Raw genomic sequence first — 12,803 nt, 5'->3', positions numbered from 1 at the left:
ATAGCTGTTATTTCCCAACTTGTTAATTTTAGCCATTCTGACTGGTGTTGAGGTGGTATCTCATTGTGATTTTGATCTGTTGGGAGTTTTTTGATTACTGATTCAATTTCTTTGCTTGTTATTAGTCTGTTCAAGTTTTCCATTTCTTGCCTTTTCAGTTTTGGTATTTTATATATTTCTAGGAATTTATCCATTTCTTCTAGATTATTCAATTTGTTGGTTTATAGTTTTTCATAACATTCTTTTATATTGTATTTCTATGGTGTTGGTTGTTATTTCTCCCCTATTTGTGATTTTATTTATTTGAGTCCTTTCTCTTTTTTCTTGATAAGCATAGCTAGGGGACTATAAATTTATTTGATTTTTTTCAAAGAACAGTTCCTGGTTTCATTGATCTGTTCTATTGTTTTTGTAGTTTCTGTATCATTTATCTCTACTCTCATCTTAATTATTCCCTTCCCTCTGCTGGTTTTAGGTTTTGTTTGTTGTTCTTTTTCTAGCTCCTCTAGGTGCAAAGTTGGGATGTTTATTTGAGCTTTTTCTTGCTCCTTGAGGTAGGCCTGTATTGCTATATATTTGCCTCTAAGGACCACTGTTGCTGCATCCAAAAGGTTTGGACCATTGTGGTTTCATTTTCATTTGTTTCCATGTAATTTTTTATTTCTTCTTTGACTTGTGGTTGATCATTGTTTAATAGCATGGTTTTTGTTTGTTTGTTTGTTTGTTTTAATTTCCATGTGTTTGTGGTCTTTCCAGACTTTTTCTTCTGGTTGACTTCTCATTTCATAGCATTGTGGTCAGAAAAGTTGCATGGTATGACTTAGATCTTGAATTGTTCAGGCCTGATTTGTGACCCAGTATGTGATCTATTCTGGAGGAGGTTCCCTGTGCACTTGAAGAGAATGTGTATTCTGCTGTTTTAGGATGAAATGTTCTGAATATACCTATTAAATTCATCTGTTCCATTGTGTCATTCAAAGCGTTGTGTTCTTGTTTTCTCTTTCGATGATCTGTCCATTGCTGTGATTAGGATGTTAAAGTCTCCTACTATTATTAGATTATTATTGATTAGTTCCCTTATGTTTGTTATTAACTGTTTTATGTATTTGGGTGCTCCCATTTGGGGTACATAAGTATTTACAATTGTTATATCTCCTTGTTGGATTGTCCCCTTTGTTATTACATAGTGTCCTTCTAAATCAAATTTTACAGTCTTTCTTTTAAGTATTTTGTCCAATATAAGTATTGCTACTCTGGCTGTCTTTGACATCCATTTGAATGACACAGGTTTCTGTATCCTCTCAGTTTCAATCTCAGGTGTGTTAGGTCTAAAATGGGTCTCTCTCTCTCTCTTTTTTTTAAAGATTTTATTTATTCATTTGAGAGAGAGAGAGAGTGAGTGAGAGAGAGCATGAGTGAGTGGGCGGGGTGGGAGAAGCAGGCTCCCCACTGAGCAGGGAGCCCAATGCAGGGCTTGATCCCAGGACCCTAGGATCATGACCTGAGCTGAAAGCAGATGCTTAACTGACTGAGCCACCCACGTGCATAAAATGGTTCTCTTGTAGGCAGCATATAGATGGGTCTTCTTTTTTTTATCTGTTTTGTCACCCTATGTCTTTTTTGTTGTTTTTTTTATTGAAATTCCAGTCAGCTAACATACATTGTAATATTAGTTTCAGGTGAACAATATAGCGATTCAACACTTCTATACACCTCCCAGTGCTTATCACAAATGCACTCCTTAATCCCAAACATGTATTTAACCCATCTCCAACCCACCTCCCCTCTGGTAGCCATAGTTTTTTCTCTGTAATTATGACCTGTTTCTTCGTTTGCCTCTCCCTCTCTTTTTTTGGTCCTTTGCTTTCTTTCTTAAATTCCAATTTAAATGGGTGAAATCATATGGTATTCATCTTTCTCTGGCTGACTTACTTTGCTTTGCATAATACTTTCGAGCTCCATCTATGTCCATCTATATCTTGCAAATGGCAAGATTTCATTTTTTTTAATGCCTGAGTAATATACCATTATATATATATATATATATATATATATATATATATATATATATATATATTACTACATCTTCAAGAGTCTATTTTAATAATTCTTGCAGAGCTTGTTTAGTGGTCATGAAGTCCTTTAATTTTTGTTTGTCTGGGTAGGTCTTTATCTCTCCTTCTATTCTGAATGATAGTCTTGTTGGATAGGGTATTCTTGGCTGCAGATCTTTTCCACTCAGCATTTTGAATATATCATGCTACTCTCTTCTGGCTTGAAAAGTTTCTGCTGAAAAATGTCTTGATAGTCTTACTGATTTTCTCTTCTAAGTCACTGACTTCTTTTGTCTTGCTGCTTTGAACATTTTTTCTTCATAACTATATTTTGTGAATTTAATTACTGTATGTCTTGGTTGGGTCTGCTCTTATTGATTTTGATGGGAGTTCTCTGTTCCTCTTGGACTGGATATCTATTCCCTTTCCCAGATTAGGGAAGTTTTCATCTATTATTTCTTTAAATAAATTTTCTGCCCCCTTTTCTCTCTCTTCTTATTCCGGGACTCCTGTAATACGAATGTTATTACGTTTGATGCAGTCCCTGAGTTCCCTAAGTCTGTTCTCATTTTGCAAAAAATTTTTCTCTATGTTCAGCTTGTTGGCTTTCCATTATTCTTTCTTCTAGATCACTAATTCATTCTTCTGCTTCTTCCAGTCTGCTGTTCTTTCCATGAAATGTGTTTTCATTTTGGTTATTGTGCCCTTTATCTCTGCTATGTTTTTCGTTATCTCTCTGTTAAGGGTCTCAGTCATGTCTTCCAGTCTTTTCTCAAGTCCAGTGAGTTCCTTAGAATCATTGCTTTAAATTTTCAATCAGGCATGTTACTTATATCTGTTTTACTTAGATCTCTGCCTTGGCCTTGTCCTCTTCTTTCATTTGTGATAAATTTCTCTGTCTCCTCATTTTGTCTGCCTCTGTGTGTGTGTTTCTGTGTGTTATGAATGTCAGGAAAGTATCTTATGTGTGTTGCTTACACCCTGCTGTTGTGTCTGAGTCACTTTTCCTTTTAGTGTAGTCATCTGCAGTGACCCTCTGCCTGTTGTGGGCTGTTGTGAGCTGTGCTTGCTCTCTGTGTTGTTAGTAGAACCCAGGCAGTCCAACTCTGATGGGGTGTGCCTGCTGGGGAACTTAAGAGTGGGGCTGCCATGCTAGGAAAGTTTGCACTGGGCCACTGGTCCTATGTTGGATCCCCTAAAGTGCTGCAGTGGCTGGTGGTTGTTTGCTGGAGCTCCTGGGGCCATGAGGCTGGGTGTGGAGCATGAGGATGGCTGGACACAGCTGGGGCCAGTACACGATGGTGGTTGGGGGTGCACAGCTGGGAGTGGTGTGGCTTTAACAATATTTCCCCTGAGCCTATGGTCAAAGCTAGCAGACTTAGTGTGGGCTAGTCCTCAGGAGAACTTGTGGGAAGGGCACACTGCTAATGGGTTAGGTAGCAAGTGTCTGTGCAGCCCCAAACTCCCACAGGTGGCTCTGTGTTTATGCTGGAGTTCAGGAGAGGAAAACAATGCCTGCCATCTCCCTCATTTTTGAAGTCCCCTAACATGCTCCAAAATCATTATGAACAGATCTGTCTCCCATTTGCCCCCCAGTGTTGTGTAAACTGCCATTTTTATGTTACATCTCTGGGCAGGCTGCTGTCTTCTTAAAGGCAGTGACTCAGCTATCACTTGCCCTCCGGGCTCATCCAGTGCTAAGTCAGCTGACCTTTAAAGCACAAGGCTTCAAGTCCCACTGGTTTTACAAACTCACAGAATTCAGCCCCTCTGTTTTTTAAAGCCAAGTGTTATGGGAATCAGTCTTCCCTGTGTGAGCTCCCTGGTGAGGGGGCCCATTTCTCTGCTCTCTCCAACTTTCTGACCATCCTAACCTTTCAAATGCAGTTTTGTCTCTATATTTAGTTGTGAAATTTTTTCTGCCAGTCTTCATATCTCTCTGCCAGTCTTGGATGTGGATGATATCTAGTTAAAAACATGGGAAGGGGTGAGATCAGGGTCCTCCTACTCCACTATCTTCCCGAGCCTCTAGCCATAATGATTTACTTTTAAAACAAGACATAAGAGGGGCGCCTGGGTGGCTTGGTTGGTTAAGCATCTGCCTTGGGCTCAGGTCATGATCCCAGGGTCCTGGGATTGAGTCCTGCATTGGGCTCCTTGCTCAGCAGGGAGCCTGCTTCTCCCTCTCTCCCCTGCTCATGCTCTATCTCTCACTATCTCTCTCTCTCTCAAAAAATAAATAAAATATTTTTAAAAATAAAAAAAAGTTTAAAAAACAGACAAAGTGGAGAAGTCAAAGGAATGCCTTCCTAGTGGCAAAATATCAGTCTTAATATCTGGCCAGGGGAAATAATTGAGTGTGATGTCCTCCCAGTCCTTAAAATAATGTACACAGCAAGTGACCCCGAGGTTTACACCAGCTGTGCTCAGTGCCTGGATTTACGAAGGACTTCATCCCCAGGAAAAGTTTCTGATTCTGGGGCAAATGAAAAGTAGCCTTTCAAACTAGACATGAGCCCTGGGAAGAGGCTCCTCAATACCAGGACCAGTTTTCCTTTTCTAGCCCTGTGCAGATTTCTGCCTTAGAGCAAATAATAGGGTGAGGCATAAGAATCATGCAGATGAGGGGCACCTGGGTGGCTCAGGTGTCAAGCGTCTGCCTTCAGCTCAGGTCGTGATCCCAGGGTCCTGGGATCGAGCCCCGCATTGGGCTCCCTGCTCAGCGGGAAGCCTGCTTCTCCCTCTCTCCCTGCCCCTACTTGTGTTCCCCCTCTCACTGTGTCTCTCTCTGTCAAATAAATAAAATCTTTAAAAAAAAAAAAAAAGAGGGCGCCTGGGTGGCTCAGTCATTAAGCGTCTGCCTTCGGCTCAGGTCATGATCCCAGGGTCCTGGGATCGAGTCCCAGATCGGGCTCCCTGCTCAGCGGGAAGCCTGCTTCTCCCTCTCCCACTCCCCCTGCTTGTGTTCCTGCTCTCTCTGTGTCTCTCTGTCAAATAAATAAATAAAATCTTTAAAAAAAATTAAAAAAATTAAAAAAAAAGAATCATGCAGATGGGTGGTACAGAGACTAAGATGGGATTGGGGTGAACAGTCCTTTAAGACTAAGGAACCTCCTCCCAGTGACCTAACTGCCTTGGGAAGGTGGTTCCCCTCACCCAGAGACTGATGTTTTCTCTGTGTGTTTTGCTTACAGAGAAGCTTCAGACAGAGCTCGGTAAGTGACCCTTCTTCAGATTATTTCTTCTTGTCCATGTTTTAGCATCTGATTTTCCACGTATGTTCTTCTCATTTCCCAACCAGGTATGATGCCCAGGATGGAACCCTGCTAGCCATGTGGGTGGCAGGAAAAAGGGGAGAAAGGCAGGGGTGGGTACAAAATGCAATGTGGGAGCAGGGAAGCAGCACTGACCTGGTGTTCTAATTCTGTTTTTCCATGGCTGCTTCAGACTGGAGAAGGGCTGAAGGCCAGGCTGGTGAGTGAAGCTCGTTTCCCTCCCACTGTCCACTTTCATCTCAACATCCCAGTCACTCACTCTGACTCAGCAACCATACTTCATTCTGGTTTCTTTCATAGGCATATGGCATGTATTAATGTATGTCACTTACTAGAGGTTATGTTCAAGTTTTACTTTTCGATTTACTTTTCTATTGTTCTGAAGTGTAAGCATATTATAAACAATTGATGCCAATTCTGGTTGCACATCAGAATCACCTACATCCTGGCACCCACCCTCAAAGACTGACTTGTGGGTCTAGAGTGGGCATGTTACTCTATGTGTACATATTTTTCCCTGTCCCTTCCTCCATTCCCCACATAAAGCAAACAGTCTGATGTGTAGTTTTATTTTGTATGTATTTTTGCAAAAGGTGAATTTTTGGCTTTGTGCACAGGCATTTTCATTTCTGTAAATGATGTTTACAGTCTTGTGCTGTTCCTTGCTTTTCTCACTCATCACTGTGTTTTAGCGTCCATCCCTGCCACCATATCTGGTCTTTCTCTCCTTGCTGCAGGGTACTCCATTTTAGCCAGCCACATTCTTCAAATAGACATCCAGCCTGCCTCTGACTCCACACCACCACACACAACACTGAATGAATAGCCTCAAATGTGTCACCTTCTGGCTTTATGTGGAGATTTCTCTGGGATGTATACCCATGAAGGGAATTGCTGGCCCATGGGGGATATGTCACTAAGTGGGATAGAGGGATCCCCCAAAGGCAGTGTCATCATCCTGCCATTGGCAGTGCATGGAGACTCCCATGAGCCCACATCCCACATAAGGCACTTTCTGAGTTAGCCAGTCGATGGGGATGAATGATTGCTCATTTCTCTTTCAGTCTGTTCTCCCCTGAATACTAAGTTTGGACATCTCTTCATATGCTAGTTGACTTTTGGGGCTTCCTCTTTTGAATATTGCCAGTTCGTGTCCTTTAGCCATTGTTTTAAGTAGACTCCATGCCAGGTGTGGAGCCCAATATGAGGCTCAAACTCATGACCCTGAGATCAAGACCTGAGCTGAGATCAAGAGCAGAAGCTTAACCAACTGAGCTACCCAGGTGCCCCTTTTGGCTGTTTTTAGTATGAGGTTGCTATCTTTCTTTTATCAATTCAAGGGGACATGACACATATATGTACATAATGACAATATATTGTCATATATATAGACATATATGACATATATATATACACATATATATACATCAACAAAGTTTTAAAACCACAAGTCATTAGGTAAAAATTTGATGAATGAGATTTTATCAAAATTAATGGTTTCTTTTCAGTGGGAAACCAAGGACATAGCTAATAGCAGGTGACAGACTAGAAGAAGGAATTCACAGTGTTTAATACCAATGAGGGATTAATATCCTTATGCAGATATATCTTCATCAAATTTGTACTGTATGGCATGTGTTTTTGAAGTTTTGTTGAAGAAAACGTTCCTCACACTTAGGTCGTAAAGATACTCTCTTCCACTTTCTTCTATTCACTTTACATGTGTTCTATGTATATCTTTAACCCATCTGAAATTTGCCATTTTATTTGGTGCTAGGTGAGAATACAGCTATTTTTCTTCATATTGTGAGTCAGTTTTCCCAGTGCCATCTACTACGCTGTTCATGATTTCCCCATTGATGTGGGTATTGCCTTTAGTTCATATTTGGTTCTCATGTGTAGATGGATCTATCTGTTGACCACCTATTACTTCATTGTTTTCACTGTTATGGCTTTTATAGTACCCAAAAGTACAAATTTTCCTCCATTTCTGCTTCCTTTTAGAAGTGAATGGAACTTTTTATTTTTTTCTTTAAATTTTTTTATTCTTATGTTAATCACCATACATTACATCATTAGTTTGTGATGTAGTGTTCCATGATTCATTGTTTGTGCATAACACCCAGTGCTCCGTGCAGAACGTGCCCTCTTTAATACCCATCACCAGGCTAACCAATCCCCCCACCCTCCTCCCCTCTAGAACCCTCAGTTTTTTTTCAGAGTCCATCGTCTCTCATGGTTCTTCTCCCCCTCCAATTTAGCCCCCTTCTGAATGGAACTTTTTAGGCCCATTTTAAATTTTAGGATCCATTTATAAAATTCCTTAAAAAAATCCAAAAGTAATTTTGCATGGATTGCTTTGAATTTATAGATACATTTAGAAAGAATCAACATCTTTATAGAATTGAGTTATTCTATGCAAGAATAACTACTAGTTATTCTGATGTAAACTCAGGACTTAAAGGCCCTTCTATAAATTTATGGAGCTCTGAAAATTTCTATTACTTTTACTATTTTGTGACTTGATGTCTCTGTTGTAAAGCAAATTAAGATAAAAGAGAAATCCACTCAGAATGGTTCATGTTAAGAAAGGAGGCAAAACAGGATTTTTAAATGACATTTTAGGACAGGAGCCATGCTCAGCCAGGCTTCCTGAGACTGAGCCTGCTGGTCAGAGATTTAAAAACTTCTTGTGCAATCTTCAGGGCATCCCGGCCATCTGTATTTGTTCTCTTTGCCCACATGCTCTGTTCTCCTGCCTTTTTCAGTACAAGGTTAGATTGCATGCAGATTTGATAAAACCCAGCACTGACAACAGCCACTTAACCTAATCCTAAATTCCCAGAGAAATGTCATTGTGAACACAGACCAGTCTGGACTCCAACTTGCTGTCATGGTGGGAATGGGATCATTGGGTTTGTAGCATCCCTCATTGCATTTTGAGCCTCCCTCAAGGTTGCACTGACTCAGATCTTTTGGTCTGTTTTTCCTTTCTGTTTGGTTTCAGAGTGGAGAGCAGCCCAACAATATGCAGGTAACTGAAGTCAAGGGATTATGACTTGTGACTGGGGTTGGTTGGATCTTAAACAGAAGGAAGGTAGAGAGATCTGAGATCTGAGATTGGAGGAAGGATCTGTCCAGGAGCCAAGTATGGAGCCTACACACACAAACACATAAACCTAATTTTGCACATACACAACATGACACATGTGCCTGCATGTGCACACATGCACACATACATGCTTGCATGCACACATCTGATTACATCCACACATGCACTTTTTGTGTGCACACACCTCCTCCTAAAAACACATTACTTTCTGGGTTTTACTAGATTTGTTTCCATCTGGCAGGAAGACTGCTAGGGCCAGTTTGTAGGAACCTCTCATTTGACAGAAGAGATCCTTGGAGTTCCCATCTATCAAATGGGTGTGCTTTGAGGGTTGGGTGTTAGAGGTCAGGGCACTGGACCAGATGATCTCAGAGGTCCCTTTCAGTTTTAAAATGCTAACTTTGCTATAAAACTGAGGCTCAGAGCTCACATGATGATCTCAAGGTCACACAGGGTGGTGGCATCAGTGAGGAATTGAACCAGCCGGGAGCCCCTTCCCCTTGACCAGGAATTGGGGGAAATGAGCCCACCTCCATCCCACGAATCTGCCTTGTTTTCTATCTCTGCTCTCCATAGCACCTAGAATGGCAGTTAGGAAACTTCCAGTTCAGAAAAGAAATGATTCTTTTAATGGCTTTCAAGTGCTCAGAAGTGCCTTGCAAGCTGCTTCAGTACACAGGGGTGGTTTCAGGGGTGGGAGTGACCACCAGGAGCACTAGAAGTTTATCTGTTGGGGAAGGGGACAGGCAGGGCCCTTCGCAGGCACTAACCCTGTGCCTCTGCACAGTGGACGTAACCCTTGATCCAGCCTCGGCGCACCGCAGCCTGGAAGTCTCTGAGGATGGCAAGAGCGTGTCCTCCTGCACAGCAGTGCCTGGCCCTGTGGTGGGGGACCCCCAGCGGTTCTCTGAGCAGACGTGTGTGCTGAGCTGTCAGCGCTTCTCTGCTGGCCGCCACTACTGGGAAGTGCACGTGGGCAGGCGCAGCCGCTGGTTCCTGGGTGTATGTTTGGCCTCAGTGCCTCGCATGGGGCCGGGGCACCTAAGCCCAGCCAATGGCTACTGGGTGATGGGGCTGTGGAACCGCTGTGAGTACTTCATCCTGGACCCACACCGCGTTGCGCTCACCCTGCGTGTGCCGCCACGGTGTGTGGGCATCTTCCTGGATTGGGAGGCAGGAAAACTGTCCTTCTTCAATGTGTCAGATGGGTCCCACATCTTCACCTTCACCCACACCTTCTCAGGGACTCTCTGTGCGTATTTCAGGCCCAGAGCTCATGATGGTGGTGAACACCCAGATCCCCTCACCATCTGCCCAGTGCCTGTTAGCAGGACATGCATCCTTGAAGAGGATGAAACTGATAGCTGGTTATAGCCCTATGAGCCCTTGGATCCCACCCTGGGCCTGTGGTGAGGCACTCTTTCCTGCCTGGGTCCTTGGCAGCTTCCAGGACACCTGGCTGGGATTTGCTCTCACATTTCCTCTAGAGTGGAGGAAACATCACCAAAATGTCAGCAAAGGCTAAAGACTCAGCACAGCAGAAGCAAACAAAAAGAGGAATCTTTACCTATAGATGGGGTATGCATGAATATATATATGTATGATTTTCTTTAATGAAAAAAGGGAATTCCAAAGCTTGTTTGTGTGTATGATAGGACTAAACAAAGGAGGAACAATAAATTCATGTTGTTGGGAGCTGCAGTGCGTACTGTGGGAGACCAGAAAGAAACTGGAATGGGGGGAAAATGGTGGGTAACCTTACTGGATTGGATAAGAAGTATCAGTTAACTTGTATTTTTTAAATATTTTCTGTATATGTATTCTAGCTCTAAAATGTCTAGAAGCAATGATACCTCAAAGTAGTGAGTTCACTTAGGGCTTTTAAAATGTCACTTCCCACTGAAATGAACTTGGAGAAATGGCTGATTCCAGGGTTGGAGCAGAGAAAGTACAGGTGAATCTGGAACATCTTGTGTTCAAATGTGCTCAGGAACTGATGGGGCCATAGGAACCAGGGTGGAGATACTCCACTGACCAGTTACGGGACAGTTTGAACTTTAAAATGAATCAAGACAAGGATGAATAATGACAAGAATTGATCAACAAGGGATTGGGCAAGTAAGAAAATTCCCTCTGTGTGCTGAGAGGTTTTTCAGTCAGAGATGAAATACAGAATTACAGAAAGAGGAAAGAAGAAAATGAAAGAGTAGCTCTGTGAACTCACAGTTTTTACAATGTACAGATAGATGGAGCACACGCATACACGTGATAAATAGGTAGACAGATAGATTTGTGTGTGCACACACATGGTTCCTGGCTCTGTCAGTTTTGACAGGAACAATAACGCTCCAGTACCAATGAGCACACCTAGCATCCAGAACTTAGTTTTTAGTACTATTTTCCACTAAAAGGAACCAAGGCTCCTTCGAGAAGTGATGGACTCCAGGGCTGAGTCAGGGAAAATACAAGATAGGTGTAATATTATGATTAATGAGAAGTATATGGTCTTCCACCTAGATTCTGGCACAGAACTAAAACCCTTAGACTTTCCTAAGTGATAAGAGCTTTTGATATTCATAACATTGATAAGTGTCTTTTGATATTCATAACAAGCCCCTTTCAACCACACCTCAGTTATGTTAGTGAAATGACTTCTAGAAAGCCCCCTAAGGGTGGAGCTGGTTTTCAGGGGAACCAAGTATATGATTAAAAGGTTGAAATTTAGCCCCCCACCCCACCCCCACCACCCACCCCTAAACTCACAGAGTGAAGAAAGGCTGGAGATTAAGTTCAGTCACCAGTTGTAGACCCACACCTATGTGGTCATTAATCTTCTGCAAAACAGGAAAGAATATCTGATGCAAAAAAGACAGTCTATTCAACACATGGTATTGGGAAAACTGGACAACAACATGAAAAGAATGAACTGGACCATTTTTTTAAACCACACAAAGAAACAAACTCAAACTGGATGAAAGACCTAAATTTGAGACAGGAGTCCATCAAAATCCTAGAGGAGAACACAGGCAGTAACTTCTTTGATATTGGCCACAGCAACTTCTTACTGGACATGTCTCTGGAGGCAAGGGAAACAAAAGCAAAAATAAACTATTGGGACTTCATCCTGTTTCTGCACAGTGAAGGAAATAATCAAAACTGAAAAGGCAATCTACTGAATGGGAGAAGATATTTGCAAATGACGTATCTGGTAAAGGGTTAGTATGCAAAATCTAGAAAGAACTTATAAAACCCCAGAAAACAAAAAATCCAGTTAAAAAATGGGCAGAAGACATGAAGAGACATTTTTCTGAAGGAGACATACAGATGGCCAACAGACACATGAAAAAATGCTCAACATCAGTCATCATCAGGGAAATGCAAATCAAAACTACAGGGAGATATCACCTCACACCTGTCAGAATGGCTAAAATGAACAACACAGGAAACAACCGGTGTTGGCGAGGATACAGAAAGGGGAACCCTCTTACACTGTTGGGGGAAATGCAAACAGGTGCAGCCTCTGGATAACAGTATGGAGGTTCCTCAAAAACTTAAAAATAGAACTACCATATGATCCAGTGATGGCACTACTGGGTATTTACCCGAAGAATACAAGAACACTAATTCAAAGGGATACATGCACCCCCATGTTTATTGCAACATTATTTACAATAGCCAAGATATGGAAGCAATCCAAATGTCCATCAGTTGATGAATGGATAAAGAAGAGGTGGTATATATGTACAATGGAATATTACTTGGCCATAAAAAATGAAATCTTGCCATTTGCCATGACATGGATAGAGCTGGAGAGTATAATGCTAAGGGAAGTAAGTCAGTCAGAGAAAGACAGATACCATACGATTTCATTTATATGAGTAATTTAAGAAACAAAACAAATGAGCAAAGGGAAAAAAGACAAACCAAGAAACACTCTTAATTATAGAGAACAAACTGGTGGTTACCAGAGTGGGGGAGGTGAGAATGGCTTAAACAGGTGATGGGGATTAAGGAGGGCACTTGCTGTGATGAGCACAGCTGTCATATGGAAGTATTGAATCACTTATTGTACACCTGAAACTAATATTACCCTGTATGTTAACTAACTGGACTTTAAATAAAAACTTTTAAAAAATTAAAAAAACAGGGGTGCTTGGGTGGTTCAGTCATTAAGCATCTGCCTTTGGCTCAGGTCATGATCCCAGGGTCCTGGGATTGAGCCCCACATTGGGCTCCCTGCTCAGCAGGAAGCCTGCTTCTCCCTCTCCCACTCCCCCTGCTTGTGTTCCCTCTGTCACTGTGTCTCTCTCTGTCAAATAAATAAATAAAATCTTTTTTAAAAAGTAAAATAGAAACTTTTTA

The 12,803-nt window shown here is 41.8% G+C and overlaps 1 protein-coding gene across 2 annotated transcripts in view; it reads left to right on the top strand.

Annotated features, from left to right (window-relative positions):
• BTNL9 (butyrophilin like 9) overlaps window positions 1–11,385 on the top strand; it is a 30,568-nt gene extending 19,183 nt beyond the window's left edge. The window contains exons 8-11 of one of the 2 annotated variants that reach the window (XM_027605296.1): window positions 5,249–5,269; window positions 5,502–5,528; window positions 8,337–8,363; window positions 9,229–11,385. In XM_027605296.1, the coding sequence (XP_027461097.1) occupies window positions 5,249–5,269; window positions 5,502–5,528; window positions 8,337–8,363; window positions 9,229–9,815 (662 nt within the window). In that variant the 3' untranslated portion in view covers window positions 9,816–11,385. The remainder of the gene's footprint in view (window positions 1–5,248; window positions 5,270–5,501; window positions 5,529–8,336; window positions 8,364–9,228) is intronic. The other variant, XM_027605297.1, reaches the window with a different exon arrangement.
• Window positions 11,386–12,803: the final 1,418 nt, after the last annotated feature.

The sequence above is a fragment of the Zalophus californianus genome, chromosome 5 (assembly GCF_009762305.2).
Source record: "Zalophus californianus isolate mZalCal1 chromosome 5, mZalCal1.pri.v2, whole genome shotgun sequence".
In the NCBI taxonomy this organism is placed as follows: domain Eukaryota; kingdom Metazoa; phylum Chordata; class Mammalia; order Carnivora; family Otariidae; genus Zalophus; species Zalophus californianus.
This window is presented reverse-complemented; position numbering and strand designations above follow the sequence as displayed.